Source organism: Leptopilina heterotoma, unplaced genomic scaffold, assembly GCF_015476425.1.
Source record: "Leptopilina heterotoma isolate Lh14 unplaced genomic scaffold, ASM1547642v1 Lhet_27, whole genome shotgun sequence".
In the NCBI taxonomy this organism is placed as follows: Eukaryota; Metazoa; Arthropoda; class Insecta; order Hymenoptera; family Figitidae; genus Leptopilina; species Leptopilina heterotoma.
The window spans coordinates 976,138-996,056 of NW_025110978.1; the positions used below are offsets into that span (position 1 = coordinate 976,138).

General features: G+C 22.5%; 1 protein-coding gene across 1 annotated transcript in view; it reads left to right on the forward strand.

Annotated features, from left to right (window-relative positions):
• Positions 1–10,579, forward strand: part of LOC122503785 (muscle segmentation homeobox-like) — a 146,824-nt gene extending 136,245 nt beyond the window's left edge. The window contains exon 3 of the mRNA XM_043614474.1: positions 8,659–10,579. Within this exon, the coding sequence (XP_043470409.1) occupies positions 8,659–9,014 (356 nt within the window). The 3' untranslated portion in view covers positions 9,015–10,579. The remainder of the gene's footprint in view (positions 1–8,658) is intronic.
• Positions 10,580–19,919: the final 9,340 nt, after the last annotated feature.

A 19,919-nucleotide genomic window follows, 5' to 3' on the forward strand; every position in this document is an offset into this window, starting at 1 on the left:
AATTTCACAGAAATTCAACTACATATTTACAAAGTTTTTATAAATTTCTTCGCAATAATTCAATTATTTTCATTAATAATAAATTTTTTTACACAGATTCAATTATTTCCAGTAAACTAATTTTTAAAAACTATTTGTCCGAATGTTTTCGTTTTATTCTCCTTCACTATAATTACTAATTCTCGGACGTAAAAGATTGATTAATAATTATTTCCATAAAAATAAAAATTTTTTTGATAAAATTCTTTATGAGAATTCAATTTTGAGAAACATTCATTTATTCAATTATTTTTTCATTTTTGTATTTAAATAATTGAATTCTCGTAGAATTTTATAATAAAAAATTGATTTTAAAATGAATTTTAGTTAAAATTATAGATAACAATTGAATATTAAAAGCTCTATAGCATGAATTTTGAGAAATAATTGAATTTTGAAAAAGTTTAATTAAATTTTTTTTGAAATTTTTTCAAGTTTTTTTTCTAAATATTTAATTTGAAGAATTTTTGATTAATCAAAATTTTGTAAAATTGAATTGTAAAAAAATGGATTTGAAATTTTTCTAGAAACTTTTGCAAATATTATTAAAAATAATTGATAATTGTTAATTTATTTTTTTAAAGAATTTTAATAAAAAAGTTTTAATAAATTCCATTTTTCGAAGAATTTACTTAAAATTTTATTAAAAATAATTAAAACCCGGTAAAGAATTCTATTATTTAAGACAATAATTGAAGTCTTGCAAAGAATTATAATTTCTTTTTTTTTAATAATTGAAATCCTGTGAAGAATATAACTATTTATGAAAATAATTGAATTCTTACAATGGATTTTATTACATTTTTTTAAAATAATTGAAATCTTGTGAAGAATTTTATTATTTACTAATCCTGTGAAGAATAATAATATTTATGAGAATAATTGAATTCTTGAAACGAATTTTATTGCATTTCTTTTTAAATAATTGAAATCCTGTAAAAAATTTTGTAATTTACTAAAATAATTGAATCCTTGCAACGAATTTTATTACATTTTTTTTTTAAATAATTGAATTTCTTTTGAGAAATTTTATTACATTTTTTTTAATAATTGAAAATAGTAGATTTTGAAAATATTTGAATTTCAGCGAAGAGTTTCATTATTTGTGAAATGTAATTGAATTCTTGCAAAAAATGTTTGGAAATAATTACATTTTTAAAGGAACTCATTTAAAATTGTATTAAAAATAATTGAAATCCTATGAAATTTTTCTTAATTTTTGATAATAATAATTTAATTCTTACATCAAATTTTATTACATTTTTGAAAATAATTGAATTGGTATTAAAAATTATATTACTCATAAAAATAATTGAATTCTTCCGAAGTATTTTGTTGAAATTTTTGTGAATAATTTAATTTTTTTTAAAAAAATTTTATGGAAGTTTAAATTATTATAAAACATGAAGATAGGGATACTTGGTATCTTCATGTTTTATAATAATATTCTTAAAAGTTATTGAATTTCAAAAGGTTTAAATCAAAATTTTTTTTTAAATAATTGAAATCCTGTGAAGAATATTATTATCTACTAAAATAATTGAATTCTTGTAACGAATTTTATTACATTTTTTTTAATAATTGAATTCTATTGAGAAATTTTATTCAAATAGTAGATTTTGAAAATATTTTAATTTCAGCAAAAAATTTTATTATTTGTGAAATGTAATGTAAAAAATGTTTGAAAATAAATTACCTACATTTTTCGAGGAATTCATTTAAAATTGTTTAAAAAATAATTTAAGTCGTAGGAAAAATTTTATTATTTATATGATAATAATTGAATTCTTACAATAGATTTTATTCCATTTTTTAAATAGTTGAATTGATGTGAAAAATTGTATTACTTATATAAAAATAATTTAATTCTTTCGAAGGATTTTATTAAAACTTATTTGTAAATAATTTAATTTGTTTTTGAAAAATTTTATTGAAGTTTAAATTATTATAAAACACGAAGACAGCGATTACTACAAGTCGAAGACTCGGAGTGCTCGATATCTTTACGTTTTGTAATAATATTCTTAAAAGTTATTGAATTTCAAAAGGTTTTAATTTAAATTTTTTTTTAAATTTTAGCTCCTATGGAAAAATAATAATGATTAAATATTTATTTTAATAAAACTATCGTTGTTTTCGATTAATTTTACAATTAGAGATATTGGTAAATAAATTGTAATAGAAATTTTTTTTAGAATATCTAGTAATTTTGAGAGTGAATCAGAATATTCTTTAGGGTCAGGGAATAAGTCAAAATTTTGTCTGGAAACCAGGGAAAAGTCAGGGAAAAAGAAAAGTAATTAAATCCCTGAAATAGTAAATAATTTGTTCCGCTAACTTTTTAATTATTTTAATTACATTTATTATAATTTGTTAGAGTTATTATTTCTTTAATAGGCTCTACAAAAATATTTAAATAAAAAAATAAAATAATAATAAATTAATTAAATTTATTATACAATTATTGTAAATTATTTTAATCGAATTTCAAGTTGGTAAGTGTCGAAATCTGCGCGCGCAGCAAACGCGCAGTGGGCGTCGCACACTATCCCCACTCCTGTTGCGCACGCAACCTTTAAATTCCTCCCTTCTCACAGAAAAAACATGACTTTTTACCTATTTTTCCAGTTCGCTCTATTTTAAAAACTCTTTTCCGCCTATCATTCAACATTTTACATTCGGTTTTTATTTACTTATTTTTTTATTCACAATAAAAGAAACGAAAATTTGATTTTAAACAAGGCAAAGTTGTGCGCAACCACAGAGAGAGATAAAAAATACAAATAATCGTGAGTGCAGCGCGCATCATCTTTTTGAGAGAAAAAAAAGAAAAGAATCGACGAATGGCATTGTGGGCAGTAAATCGTTAGCAAGACTGGCTGATAATTCAATGATCTTTTGAGTCATTCGTTCTCGCGTTCACGAAATGCGGCGCTGTCAGGACCGGACATAAAGTTCCCGCGCGTCGTTTATATACTGCTTCTTTCTCTCGCGCGCTCGCGCACAGAGACTCTGCGGGTGTATATAAGATCGGACAGAGTGATAGCGCTGGTGTTGATCGTTATGATTTGATTTATTTGCAATTACAGTTGCAGAGAAAGAGAAAGATAGAGTGAGAACCGTGTGCAAACCGCCATGGCTCATATACAGACTCACATGGTGTTTACTTCGTGAATTATTAGCGAATATGAACTATGTTCGGAAAACAGCCTCGAGCGCGCACTCGGGGAACCCACAAGAAGTTCTAAATCTAAATCTCGGCTTTTAGTGTATTTACTATATCTATATATTTATTTATATATATACCCATAAGTTCCTTTGTAGTTTCTGCTTTGGCGTTTCCAAAATAAAAAAAAAAAAAAAAATTACTCACTGTAATCATGAAAGGATGGCAATTATTCTTCTGATTCTCCTACTATAGAATAAAACCACTAACTAAATTAACAGAAAACTAAAATAACAAACAACAATTTCAGGGTTGCCACAAAAATTAATTTTCATTTTTCCTGACTTTTCCCTGATTCCCAGACAAAATTTTGACTTTTTTCCTTGACCATAAACAATATTCAAATAAAATCTAAAAATTATTAGATAGTCAAAAAATGTTCTATTACATTTATTTACGCATTTCTTTAATTGTAAAATTATTCAAAAACATCAAGTACTTCACTTTTAAATAAATATTTAATCATTATTATTTTTCCATAGGAATTAAAATTTTTTGAAATTCATAAATATTAATATTCTTCACAGGATTTGCATTATTAAGAAAATATAATAAAATTCGCTGCAAGAATTCAATTATTTTAGTAAATAATAAAATTCTTCACAGGATTTTAATTATTTAAAAGAAATGTAAGAAAATTCGTTGCAAGAATTCAATTATTTTCATAAATATTAATATTCTTCACAGGATTTTAAATATTAAAATAAAATATAATGAAAATTCGTTACAAGACTTCAATTATTTTCCTAAATAATAAAATTCTTTAAAGGATTTGAATTATTTTTAATACAATTTTGAGTAAATTTTTTGAAAAATGTAATTAATTTGCAAAATTTTATTAAAATTCTTCGAAACAAATAAATGAACAATTATCAATTATTTTTAATAATTTTTGCAGAAGTCCTAGAAAATTTTGAAATCCATTTGTTTACAATTCAATTATTTACGAAATTTTGAAATAATTTCAAAAAAAATTCAATTACACTTTTTCAAAATATAATTATTTCTAAAAAGTCATGCTATAATGCTTTTAATATTCAATTATTATCTAAAATTTCAACTGAAATTTATTTTTAAAACAATTTTTATTAGAAAATTCTACGAGAAATCAATTATTTAAATACAAAAATGAAAGAATTATTAAATAAATGAATGTTTCTTAAAATTGAATTTTCATAAAGAATGTTATTAAAAAAAATTTTAAATAATAGGAATTTTCGACGAATTTTGAAGAATAATTACATTTTTCAAGAATACGGTTAAAATAAATGGTATTAAAAATCACTGAAATTCTATGACGAGTTTTATTATTCATGAAAATAATTGAATTATTGCGAAGAAATTTATAAAAATTTGTCAATAGTTGAATTCCTGGGAAATTTTTATTATTTATGAAAATCATTGAATTTCGGAGAAGAATTTTATTATTTTTGAAGAGAATTGTAATTTTGACGAGAATTTTAAAAAATTTTTGAACATAATAATAATAATAATAATAATTAAATAATTGAATAATAATAATAATAATTGAATTTCTGCAAACATTTGTAACTTCTCTAAAATTCAATTTTTTTAATGCTTTTAACTAAAATTCTTCTATAAATCCATGATTTTTAATAAATAATTCAATATATATTAAGAAACTAAATAAAACTAATTATGAATCCTGCAAATTTAATTTTTTTCAGTACTTTTTTAAAAATCCCTGACTTCTCTCTGATTTTCCTGGCCAATTCTACTATCCCTGACTTTTTCCTGAATTCCCTGATTTGTAGGAGCGCTGAATTTTTTAACAGCCTGGGTTTTTAAAAAAGCAGAAAATTTATTAATTTAGAAAAAGAGAACTCACCAAATTTTTACAGTTCCTCCTTTGGAAAATTTTCTGGAAAGTGTCATATGGAGATTTTCTTCCAAATATCGATAAAAATTGCCTTCGAAATTGTATTGAAATTCTATTATTTGCAATTGAGCATTCTATCTGAAATTTTATAAAATTCAAACAAATTTGTTTTCTATAGAAATTATTCTACTGAGTTACGATTCAATCCCTAAAGAAAATTGGAATTCAGATAATGTGGTGGATTTTCATAGAAAGATAATAATTTCCATTTGGAATTCTACAACAATTTAATTAAATTACCGATAAATTTTCCATAACATTCCTATTGAATTGCAATCCTAACGGGACTACAAGTAAAATTGGAACATAATTTTTAATTCTATCGAAAGTTGATAAAATTCAAACAGAAAATATTCTTCAAGATTCCGATATATAAACTTTCTTAAAGGCATCGGAATTCTAAAATTAATTTCCGTTTTAATTTCTATAAAATTTTGATTAGAATGAAAATCCCGACGGAAATACAACTGCGATCAGAACGCAGTTTAAAAATTTCATCGGAAATCGAATGGAATATAAACGGAAAATTTCGGATTAGAACAAATTTCAAAATCCCATCGGAAATTCGATGGAATCGAGGTGGAATTTTCCACTAATAAGTTTTTTTAGAGGAAAAAATTATTAATTTTTGTAAAAAAGAACCAAAAAGAAGACCTAGAGTAAAAAAGAAAAAACTTAGAATTACCCAAAAAACTGAAAATTGTGTAAAATCAAATTGGATTTAATTACAATTTTTAATTAACAAAAATCAAAAAAAGTAAATTCACAATTTTTTAAAGTGAGTACAAGATTTTTCTGACTAATACAAGATTCTGCATATACAGGAATCGAGTGTCGGTATATAGGTATAAGTAAGCAATAAAATTTAATAAACAAGAAAAATTTTAAATACAGTTTGTCTTTGGCGATTGAGATAAGAAGTTAGATTTGGCTAGATTTATACAATATTATATGGAAGATTGAAATTTGCCTCTGGACTTGAGGTGTAATGTATATTCACGCTTGAACCATTCGGGCATTTACTGTGTAAACGTGAACGTTTAGAGGGACCTTATATAGAGAGAAGGGAGCAGATATTCAGTATAACGCACCGCGGAGGCAATAATAATGTGTTTGATTTACGATAAAGCAAGATCGGAACGTGCTGCCCGCTTATAAGTGGTGTCTGCGTTTGCAAACCCATCTTCTACCACGTGATCACTTGCAAGTGAAATCTGCCGATAAAACAGAAAAAGATCGATCAACAATTTATACTCAACCGGTTAGAATCGAAGAAATAATTCTCACCCCTCTCTTTTTATTATGTTTTTTAAAATATTTTTTATTATATATTTTAACTAAATTTTAAACAACAATTTTAAGCAAAGTTTTTGAAAATAGTAATCAGGCCTTTCATGGATTTTATGGCAAATAAAATGACAAATCGTTATTGTTATTAGTTAATTAATTTTTTAATTTGACAATTTACTAATTTATAAATAATTCCTCTAATAGATAATTTGATTATTTTAATCCTAAATAAATTATTAATTATAAAATGATTGTTAGTATTACTAATTACTTTATATAATGTATTTAAAATTTATAATAATTAATATTTATACGAAGTAATTAGAATTTATTATAATTACTTCATATGTAGTAAAAAAAGCAAAATATTCTTTCACTTTAAATGTGCAAATCACTTTTAGATAAAATAAGTAAAATAAAATTAAAATAAAATTAGATACTTTAAATTTAAACAAATAAATTAATGCAGAATAAAAAATAAATGTTGAAAAGAATTAAATAAAAATGTACAAAAATAAATCTGTAGTTTGATGTGAATTTTCAGAAAAATAAGAAATTAAACAAGAAAATTAAACACAGGAAATGAGTACTTAAATTAATCAACATATTTCACATAGAGTCACTATAAACATTTTGTTGACTATGCATAATTTCTTGAACGTTCCGAAGGCTTTTTGCTTGAGAGTTAAAGGATGATCGTCATTATTGTCAGTTTGCGTTTGTTGCTTACTTGAAGTGTAGACACGAAGTCGTAATTTTCTCTTTTTTATTATCCCAGCTTACGACTTCAAGTTCAAATAACTGATTGACTTTGATGTCAAGTTACTTTTCCTTTTTTTCCTCAAAAAAAAAAAAAAAAAAAATTAAAAAAATTTTCCACAAATAATCGAAATACGATTTATTTCGTTACCTTCACTAAAAAGTATTAAATAACGCATTGAAAATAACATTTTATTTTTCGATGCAATTAAAATTTTCCCAGTGAAAAAAATTTTTTATTAATATATTTTTATTATTTCCTGATCGACGATTTTGGAATTTAATAGTGAAACTATGTTTAATTTTAAACATAAAAATTTCCAATTTTAAAATGACGTAAAAAAGATCTTCTTACGAAACATAAAAAAGAAATTAAATTACACTATAAGGAGATTTTGTGAAATAAAATTAATCATGATTGCTTGAGGTTTACCTCGCGCATTTTAAAATCCACTTATTCAATATATAAGGTAAAAGTCATAAAAGTGACGAATAATCCATATATTCAAATTAACTTCTTTATCTTTCACACTGTACATGTAGCAAAATATGATATCTTGAAGCAAATAACAAGAATAAATGAATGATTGTCGAACAAGACACGATTTATTGATCGATAGTTTAAATATATTAAAGCCCAAACGCAAATGGTGTGGTAAAGTACTAGTAAAATAAAATTTTTATGTTAGAAAACAGTATATATAATGATGTGGCAGAAAATATGGCTGAAAATTTTCTGACACACACACAAAAAAAAGAAAATTATTTTTTTCGAAATAAACGAAATATTAATCGTTTATTGCATTCCATTTGGTGATTTTATGTTTTATTTTTCTTTTGATTTATCTACATGTCAGAAATAATTTATTGCTTTCGATTAAAATCTTGAATAGAAATAATTTTAATTTTGAGAAAAAAAAATTGGACAGACAGTCAAATCAAAAGTTAGTCCATGTTTATGAATTTTCTTTTTTGTATTTTGAAATAGAAATTAAATGCAATTTATATTTTTATGATTGAAAATTGTTTCGGGAAAATTGGAATTTAATTCATCATGATTTATATTGTCGAAGAAAATATTCCAATTGCTTTATTTATTAATTTAATTTATTTATTACTTTATTTAATTATCAAATTATTAATAGATTTTTATTTTCTTTATTTATTTAAAAGAAATAATAATAAAAGTTGGTAATGTTTATATTAAATAAATTATTATTAATTATTTTTTTTTCTAAAGTTATTAATTATGAGACATTTCACAGACACTTTTTTGTATTTTAATTTTTTAAATTACTATTTGTTTATATTTTTATACATTTTCGATAAATAATTAATTAAATTATTTATTTTTCACTACAATCAAAAAGTGATTAATTTTTTAAGAAATAAATTTTTTTTTTGAAATAAATTCTAATGAGACAACTTTTGTCTGTGATTTCAGGTCCACGGACGAGAAGGGTTAAACGGCCAAATGAGGGGAAGGTTGCGCCAGCAACACCCGAAGAGAAGAGACCGAGAACGAATTTTAGCGGTGAACAGTTGACAAGGTTAAAGAGAGAATTTGCCGAGAATCGATATTTAACTGAACGCAGAAGACAACAATTGTCCCGCGATTTGGGTTTGAATGAGGCCCAAATAAAAATTTGGTTTCAAAATAAGAGGGCAAAAATAAAAAAGGCCTCGGGACAAAAAAATCCTCTCGCACTACAATTAATGGCCCAGGGTCTCTATAATCATTCAACAGTCCCGTTGACCAAAGAAGAAGAAGAACAGGCTGCAGAACTTCAAGCAAAATGATAAGTCCCAAAATTATTCTCAAAAAAAAAAAATAAATAAATTGTCAATTGGGCCAACGTTAATTTATTTCGACGGAGAGGAATAATTGTCTGTAAGCCTCGGAATTAAAGACTGATAACGAACGAATAATCGGAGATAAAAAAAAAAGAAAACGGAACTAAAACTGCCAAAGTTTGGATTACATTTTTTCAGCCTGAAATATTTCGTCACGTCGCAAAAAATTGTGTGTAAAAAAATATTCTGCTTTATTCTATCAAAAGGGAGATGGTGTTTGAAAAAAAGTCTTCCATTAAATTTCACTTATAAAAAAAGTCAACTTTCGACTTTTATTTATCAAAAAAAAAAATAGTAAATAAATAAAACAAAGAAGGAAAGAAAAACTATTCGCAAAATTCTTTTCGAGAATGTATAAAATTTCGACCATTTTTAATTAATCTGAATTTAAAAATAAACAAAACCCAGAGAAATGTTTTATAATTAAAACAAATATAATTTGAGTCAAATAGAAGTTTGTTACAGAACCTACTAAATTATTTGTTTCAAATGAAAAATTTATTTAGCACAAAAAAATAATTTCGTAGGCTCTAAGTGAAATATAACTTCTATCTGGGTGAAATTAAAATAATAATAAAAGTTATTAAATAAATAATAAAGAATATTAATTCTAAAACCATTTTTTTTCTTCAAGTTAATTTCATTAACAATGAAACCTTGAATAAACGATTGAATATAAAAAATTCGGAATTTTCATATATTATGTAATCGCTATAAAAAAATATATATATTGTAAAATTGTAAATTTTTCTCGTGTGTCCAAAATTCAAAATTATATATTCAATAAGCGGCGGACGAAAAAATGGAAAAACAGTAAAAAAAAAAAATTATAACACAAATTTAAACAAAAATTATAAATACGACGAATATTATGCTTATATTGTGCCATTTTGTTGCCGACGGTGACCACAATTCTATAAAATTAATTTCTCCATTTTATTCTTCTGTACAAAAAACGAAATAAAAATTTTCCTTTTTCTCTCAAATTTGTCGAGAGTTCTGGCATCAAGAAAAAAAAAAGAAAAAAAATGTTGAAACAATTTCCGCTATATAATTTATAATATATGTAAAAATGTAAAATATTCCCCGTTCCCCTTTTACCCTTCACTCCACTTACTCCCGAATCGCGACAAGAAAAAAAAAATAATTGCAACGTGCAATAGATTCTTATACATATAAATAGAGAGAAGTTATAATAGTGAAGCTGTTATAGTAGAGGTGATCTTTAATAAATAAATAAATGAGAATAAAAAAAAATGATGAAAAAAAAACCCGACGTGTACATAACATTCGACTTGTAGCTTGTATCATCGTTTATAGACTGTTTAAAGTAACTTAGTTATTTATTTACTTATGTATTAAGAGCAAAAGAGATAACGTACATATGACAAAAAAAATAAACAAACAAAAACCCGCATATATGCTTGGTGAAGATAAGAAAACAAAACACAGTGATCCTGTACGTGTAAAATTATTTAAAAATCGATTAAATACACTTATTATCAAGCAAACTCTCGAATATTCTTTTATTTCTGCCACCTTTCTCACTCTTTTATAGTTTTACCACCTTTTTTTTTTTTTATTTTTTTCTATAAATAAAAACGATTCGGGTACAATTTTTCTTAAACGTATTTTCTAATTTTTAATTTTTTAAAACTTTTTTTTCTAATAAAGGTGAATTTCTAAAATACTTTTTTCTAATGAAAGTGATTTTATAATTTTCTTTTTTTTTATAAAGGTAATTTTCTAAAAATTCCTTTTTCTAATAAAATTTTCAAAAAAAAAAATGTTATATTATTAAAAAATAAAATTTATGAAAATATTTTAATTCTTTAGTAAAATTATTTGGAGATTTCATTAAAAAACTGTAATAAAAAATAGAAATTATCCAAATTTTTTAACAAAATTTTTAAATAACCTTTTTAATAATCGTAATTAACGAATAAAAAATTATAAGAATTTTTTTCCTTAAAGATATAAAACAATTTTCTAAAAAAAATGGTTTATAAATATTATTAATTTTGAAATTTTTGGTATAAAAATTATGCAAACTATTATTTCTTATTTTCAAAAAAGAATAAAATTTTGTTCAAAAATTGTGATTAGAAATAGAAATTTTGTAATATTTTTTATTCTTTTTCAAAAAGAAAGGCATAATTTTTTGAACAGAATTTATTGTGATTGAGAAACAGAAAATATGCAAAATAGTTTATATTTTCAAATCTTAATTTTTTAACAATTTTCTATCTTTTATCAAAATTATATAGAATTTCACAAATTTCAGAAAATTAAATATTAGAAATCATAACATTTTAGAAAAACTTTTTTTAAAAATCCAAACTTCTTAGAAAATCTTTTTTTAGAAATCAGATTTTATTAGAAATCTATTTTTTTAGACAAAAAGGATTAGAAAATATTTTTTAGAAAAATTGACCACCTACCAATAAAAACATCACTTGTTATTTAGTATTTTTTATTGTTTTAATAAGACGAAATATGTAAGAATAATATGAAAAATAGAAAATAATACTAATAAAAATAAAAAAGAATAATAATAAAAATATTAATAATATATTTATTTCAAAATATACGAAATTAATAATAGTAATAATAATAATAATATAACATTTTTTATAATCTTTATTTAATAATAATATTAATAAAATAATTACAATTCAGAAATACAAGGTTTTGGACCCGAGCAACAGAAAACTAGTTGTTTCTAGGGTAAATTTTAACGCTAAATTCGAATTTACAATCAGTTTTTTTACTACACGTAAGATTATTGAGAGAATTCAAATTTTATTTTTTTATTTCTTTAAACAATTTTTACTGAAAATCAAAATATATTACCTAGAATAAACGTCATGATCTAAATTAAGTGTTTTCGTTGTTGCTAATTACGAATCCGATGTATTTTTAAAAATTCAAAATGGCTGATCCAATATGGCGGCTGAAAGAGATAAAATTTTTCGGATTTGCTTGAAACTTGTTACTGTGGGTTTTTCGGGGGTCGCTCATTACGAATATAAAGTAAGATTTTTAAAAATCAAAATGGCGGATTCAATATGTCTGAAAAAAGAGTTAAAAATAGATCGGATTTGCTTGAAACTTGTTCCTTGGTGATTTTTATAGAGTTTCTGTTTATGAATATGATTTTAATATTTCAAAATAACCCCAATATCCCCCGAATAATAAGTTTCAACCAAAACCGAGTGATTTTTTACTTTTTTAAAAATTTTTTTGTTTTTTTTTTTACTTTAAGTAATAAGTTTTCAGAAAATCCTATAAAATTTCTTATTTTTTCCGATATTTTAGATCCATCATTATAAAATGTAATGTGCAGGTGAAAATCTAGTAACGGATTCGAATTTAGCGTTAAGAAAAATAAGTTAAAAAGTGTTATAGCCTTTTGGGGTCCAAAAGTTGACCTAAATTTGTAAACCTGTGTAATTATATACAAATTACTAAAATTGAAAAGTAAAACATGTTGCTTCTATTGAAAGTAAAGAAAAAACTTATTTTTCATTTAATAATTTATTATTATTAATATTACTATTATTTATTCATTTACTTCCTTATTCAATAAACGGATACATAGAGATTATGTAGGTTTTTCTATTATTACCTATAGTTATTTATTTTACCTATTATTTAAATATAATTAATAAATTGTTATAAAAGTAATATTAATAAAATAATTTATAATGATAAAGAATTTAATAAAAAAGAAAATACAAAGATATAAAATATAAAAAATTATGTTCTTCATAATTTTTTAATTTTGTATATTTTTTTATAGACTGTCTGAAGAGGAAATCATTTAGATTTCGAAACATATTGGAGTAAATATATTTCAATCATTGTTCGAATGTTTTCGTTTTAACTGATTAGGTACTTCAGGTACTTGAATTAAATTTAATTATTTGAAGTAAATACCATTTAATTGATTTGAATAAAAATTATTTGATTCAAGTGTATATTTATTTGATAATGGACAAGTTATTTGAATCGGATAAATTTTTTTAGTGTATTTATGGAATCAAATTTTCTTTAATTAGAAAGAAATTTATTGAATTATTAAATTATTCAATACATAAAGAAAATTAACTCTCAGAGCAAACTAATAACATTTAAATCTTCATTGCATCTAATATATTAAATAAAAATTACTTTTGGTTTTATAAATTATAAAATATGCTTATTAATCAATGTAAAACAATAAATTTTTCCATAGTGAAGCGCCACATATTATTAATTATTAATATATATATATAATTATAAATGAATATTGTTAAGGGAGTTTTCACAAATGATGTCACATTTAAAATTAATTAAAAGATATTTTTCTAATATTATACACTGAGAATAATAAAAAAAAGTTGAAAGTTAGATTAAGCAGAAAAAAAGCCAAGAAGATAATTTTCCTCTATTTTTTGAAAAAATGAAAAATAAAATTGATCACCCGTTGAAAAGAAGAAGGAAATTGAACGTGCATGTAAAATGAGATTGTTCACGATTTTTCCAGCTGTCTATAGCTATATATATATTCGAGTAGAATTCGAGTAGAATGGAGAATTGGCAAAATCAATTCGTATGTACGTTTTTTCGCGCCCCATTTCATGGATGAGGTGAGGGTGTGCGAGAGTTAAAAGGAATGCAAGCACACAGAGGGTGAAAGAGGACGATACCATTACTACTATCCGGGATAAAAGCTCTGGGGCGGGTCGATCTGTATTCATGCATTTTGGCGCATGCCCTCAGAGCAACCCCATGGAAAAACACCCTTCCCTATTCACTCACTCTTCCTCTCTCTCTCTCTCTCTCTACTCGTGATATCAATTGATTTACAGTCGAAAGGTGGCCATCGCTGATACGAAAAGCAGCCACGCCTACATTACCAACCCTGCTGCTCTGCGTTTATTGCGATACGATCGTGGGCACCTCACACTTCATTTAACCCATAACCATCGGGTCTCGCGAGAGCGTAACTTTAATCTTCCTACATAAAACGACCGACGAGTGCCCTCTACGTTGCTTCAATCGGATTTTTCTAACCTTTCTGTATAACGCTTGAAATTCAATCCTAGATTGCTTCAATTTTTTTTCTACTCTCTTTACACTTGCGTTTTGCTATTTTTTAATATGGTTTTTCGTTTCGTCCATATTCAGACGCAATTTTTTCTTTTTTTTGTTCTTCTTTTCTTTCGTTCGAGAAAGAAAATCATCATTTTGTATTTTAAAAGAAAAGAACAAATTTTTTCAATTCTTTTTGGTGGAAGGGTAAAAAATTTAATTTTCAATCAATAAAAAATAAAAAATTGATTTCTTTCGTGAAATAAATAAATAAATAAATTTTTAAGTAAGAATCAAACAAACAATCGGAACAAAAGTTAGTCCAATTTCATCATTTCGTATTTTAAAAGAAAACAAATTTTTTAAATTCTTTTTGGTGGAAGAGTAAAAAAATTTAATTTTCAATCTTCTGAACAATTAAATGTTGCATTTAAATAAAAAGTAAAATACAATTTTTTATTTACAAAACTATTTAGTCACTTTATTTCTTTTATTTTTTTATTGCTTATTAGTTTTTTTATGTTTTATTTACTATTTTCTTTATTATTTATTCATTTGATTTAAAATTAAAATAATGAAAAATAATAATAATAAAGTACATGTTCCGGTAATCTATGTTCGCAGTTTGAAGTTAGTCGTTCGTTTGTTTTTTTGTTTCTTAACTTTTTTACAATTTTTCTTTTCAAATATTTTCAATTTTAAAATTAATGTATTTTTGAATGTTTTTTTTTGAAGAATTTCTTTGAATTTTTAAAAAAAATGTAAAACAATTCAATTTTATGAACAATTTCTTTCAAGTTTTTGAAAATAATTGAATTTTACAAAGAATTTTACTATTTACAAAAATAATTGAATATTTCGAAGAATTTATTAAAATTTTAGAAAATAATTAAATTCTTTTGAAATTTTTTATAACGAATTAAGAAAAAAATTGAATTCTTTTTTGAAATTGTTTTGAATATAAATGACTTTTTGCAAAGAATTTTACTATTTACAAATATAATTGAATTTTTTCGAAGATTTTATTAAAATTTTAGAAAATAATTGAATTTTTTCAAAAAATATTATTAAAAATTAAAAAAAAAAATTAAATTCTATAGTGAAATTGTTTTGAATATAATTGAATTTTTTCAAAGAATTTTACTATTTATAAATATAATTGAATTCTTTTGAAATATGTTATATCGAAATAAGAAAATAATTAAATTCTTTTGAAATATTTTATTTCGAATTAAAAAAAATAGAATTCTTTCGTGAAATATTTTTGAAAATAGTTGAATTTTTTCAAAAAATGTTAAACATTTAAAAAAATAATTGAATTGTTTCGAAGGATTTTATTAAAATTTTATTTAAAAATAATTGAATTTTTGCAAAAATTTTTACTATTTATAAAAAATAATTTGAATTCTTTCGAAGAATGTTATTATTTATGAAAATAATTGAATTCTTGCGAAGAATTTTATTAAAAGTTTTGAAATTAATAAACAAGAATAATTAATTAGTAGCTTAGTTCATAATTGAATTCTTTTAAATAGTTTGAATCTGAAATTATTTAAAAATTCGCATATTTGAAAGTAACAAATTTTTTAATTTGCATAATAACGTTTGCTAGTTAAATAATAAAAAATAATAGTTTAAAATTTTTATCAGTTTAGATATTTTCTATCTGGAATGTTCAATATATTTTTGATTTTCATTTTAATAATAAACTCAAACAATAGATTTTTGAATAGTGTTAGGTTTAGAGTATTAAAATAAATAACAAATTGAAAAATCAAAAATATAGATCAAATCATAATTTAATCAAAATAAACTTTAATTTAAGGTTCATTAAAATTTCTATTTTTTAAAATTATTTTAATTAATTTTGATGATTTTTATAAATTTAGTTTAATGATTTTAATGACCTACAAGTTTTGAACGTTCAAATGAACAAAATACTTTTTATTAAAAATATTTTCAAAAATTCGATAAAAATTGCAATAAAAATAAAATCTTAAATTTTACATTTGAATATTTTATAGAATAATTTATTTCAGTGACGCAAAATTATCATAATAAGAATTTGATTTGAAGAAGAAAAAATTAATTTCGTTCATTTAAACGTTCAGAATTTTAGGAATTAATTTTCAATAAAATTAGAATTCAAAACTTGAAATGAAAAAAATTTTAATAACAAATAATTAAATTTAATGTAAAATAAATTTATGCAAAAAATGGTAAATAAATAATAAATTAATAAATTATTCACTATAAAAATTATTATAAAATTTACAAAAAGAAACTGTAGGAAAAAATTGAATTGAATTAATTAAAACTAAAAAAAACTATAATTAGAATTAGAAATTTAATATTTCATTCAGAAAACTTTTTAAAATTAAAAATTACAAAATTAGTAATTTGCATTTGCAAATTAGCATTTCAGTACATAAAAGGACAATTCTCTTTCGATCTAATGATAAAGTTTTGATAAATTAATAAATAAATTGTTTCTTGGGTGTGAAATATTTCGTATATTTTGCATAAAACATCATTTTGAAAAGAAAGAGAATAAAAAATGAACAATTTTTTTGATGATTCAAGTCGATGAAATATTGTTGGAGATTAAATATACAAAGCAACCTGAGATATACAATCATATATTAGGCAACTTGAAAAACTGTGGACATTCCTTTGAAAAATGAGCGGAAGCATTTGTGTGATGGCACCCAAGGGACCCTCATTCATTTCAAAAACCTCTTTATGGGACCACTGTTGGAACATAAAATAGACATTGGGTGACAAAATAAAACATAAAACGGTAGAATTATAGTTCCTGTATTTTTAAATCTACTACCTACATTATATATATATAAGTCATCACAACACTCAAAAAAAGACGAGAAAAAAATTGATAATCTTTTGAAAAATGTAAAACTGATAATAAGAAATTTCTTGGAAAATTGGACAATGCTGATTTTTCGTCTGTTTGCGACAAGAATGGAGGAGGGGGGAATAAAGAAATGTGAGAAATATTCATCAATTCTAAATAGATATCTGCTACCTATATATATATATAAAAGAATAAGAACAACGATAAGTTATTCTCCATCAGAAGGTAAACGGAAATTGTTTCTTCTCGAAAGTGGTCAACTTTGTTTTATCGACATCTGAAGAATTTCTTCCCGTCAAAGTTCCATGTTCTGTCATACCTGCCATTTCTCACCTTCCGAATAACTCAACTCAAAGATTCTTTAAGGAGATTACAATATATTTCCTTATACTTTTGCTTTGTGAATTAAAAATTTTTTAGCGTCAACGAACTTTTTAAATGTTGGACGATAATAATGATGTTAATGATAATGATGTTGTAGTTGTTAATGATGATTATGATGGCGATGAAGAAATAGAGTAGACTAAGATGAAAATGGATTAAAATGAGGCTGTTGATTAGGTTCAGGAGGAATTTTTTTCTGGTGAATAAAAATAAATGAAAGAAGAAAAAGAAAAAAAATTTTAAAAAAGAAGAAGGAGAAGGAAAAGAAAACTAATGAGCATTATTAGGATTATTATCGTTACAAGCATCATTAGCACTAGCAGCAAAACATTATATCTTAATTTCTTTTTTTATTTTCTTTTAGGTTAAGTCAAAATAAATAAAATTTTGTAACTAATTTTATTAATAAAATTTGACCATTTTCTTATAAGAAATTCTAAATTAGTTAAAAATAAGCAATTAGTAGAAAAAGAACAGGGTTGCCACAAAAATTTAATTTTGTTTTTCCCTGACTTTTCCCTGATTTCCAGACAAAATTTTCACTTTTTCCCTGGCCCTAAAGAATATCAATAACTTCTTTTTTAAAAAAATATTTAATCATTATTAATTTTCTGTAAGAATTAAAATTATTCAAAACATTCAAATTCAACAACTTAGAAGAATATTATTTTTCATTATAAAACATGAAGATATCGATAACTCCGAGTTTTCGACTCGATTTCTTCATGTTTTATAAAAATTAATATAATAAGATGACCGAGTAATAAAATCATTATTTTATACTTATTATAAGAATTCAGATTTTCAAATATTATTAGTAACTTCTCCAAAATTTAGTTATTATCTAAAACTTTAATTGACATTATTTTATAAATAAATTTTTATTAGAAAATTCTACGAGAATTTAATTATTTAAATAGAAACATAGATAATTTACTGAATAATTGAATGTTTCTTAAAATTGAATTCCCATGAAGAATTTTAATAAAATTTTTAAGAATAATTACATTTTTCGAAGAATTTGATTAAAATTATATTAAAAACAATATTGAAATTCTGCGATGAGTTTTATTATTTATAAAAATAATTGAATTATTGTAAAAAATTTTATAAAAAAGTTTCAAATAATTGACTTTTTTAAAAAAAATGTATGCAAATTTTATTTTTAATAATTGAATTCCAGTGGAATTGTCATTATTTTTGAAAATAATTCAATATTTGTCAAAATTGTTTTTAAATAATTGAATTCTTTTGCGAAATTTTATTATAATAATTGATATACAAATTACTGAATTAAAAAAATTTTTGAAAGCAATTGAAATTTTGCAATGAATTTTATTAAAATTTTTGATAATAATTGAATTTTATTACTTTTGAAAATAATTGAATTCTTGTGATGAATATTATTATTTATGAAAATAATTGACTTTCTTTGAATGATTTTATTATTTATGAAAATAATTGAATTATTGGAAAGAATTTTATAAAAAAGTTTCAAATAATTGACTTTAAAAAAAAAAAATGTATGCAAATTTTATTTTTAATAATTGAATATTCGTGTTGAATTTTGTCAAAATTGTTTTTAAGTAATTGAATTCTTTTGGGAAATTTTATTATAATAATTGATATACAAATTACTGAATTAAAAAAAAATTAAAAACAATTGAAATTTTGCAATGAATTTCATTAAAACTTTTGACAATAATTGAATTTTATTACTTTTGAAAATAATTGAATTCTTGTGATGAATATTGTTATTTATGAAAATAATTGACTTCCTTCGAATGATTTAATTATTTATGAAAATAATTAAATCTCTGAAAGGAATTTTAAAATTTGTAAAAATAATTGAAATATTGCGAAGAATTTAATGCCAAATTTTAAAACATTTGATTTTTTTCGAAAAAATTTATGCAAATTCTATTTTAAATAATTGAATTTCTGTGGAATTTAAAAATTTTTGAAAATAATTAAATGTTTGTGTAGAATTTTATAAAAATTTTTGTTTAATAATTGAATTCTTTTGAGAAATTTTATTAAAATCTAGTAGAATATTAAAAATCATTGAAATAAAAAAATTTTTTGAAAATTATTAAGTTTTGACATGGATTTTATTAAAATTCCTGAAAATAATTGAATTTTGTCAAAGAATTTTGCTATTCATTTATAAAGATAATTGAAATGTTGACAATTTTTTTTAGAATTTTTAAAAATAATTGAATTTCTTCGAATTCTGTTATTAATTTTAAAAATAATTGAATTCATGTGATGAATATTGTTATTAATGAAAATAATTGAATTCTTGTGATGAATTTGTTATTTATGAAAATAATTGAATTTTGCAATGAATGTTATTAAAATGCCTGAAAATAATTCTATTTTGTCGAAGACATTTGCTATTCATTTAAATATAAAGATAATTGAAATGTTGATAATTTTTTTTAGATTTTTTGAAAATAATTGAATATTTGCAAATAATGTTATTAATGTTGAAAATAATGGAATTCTTGTGATGAATA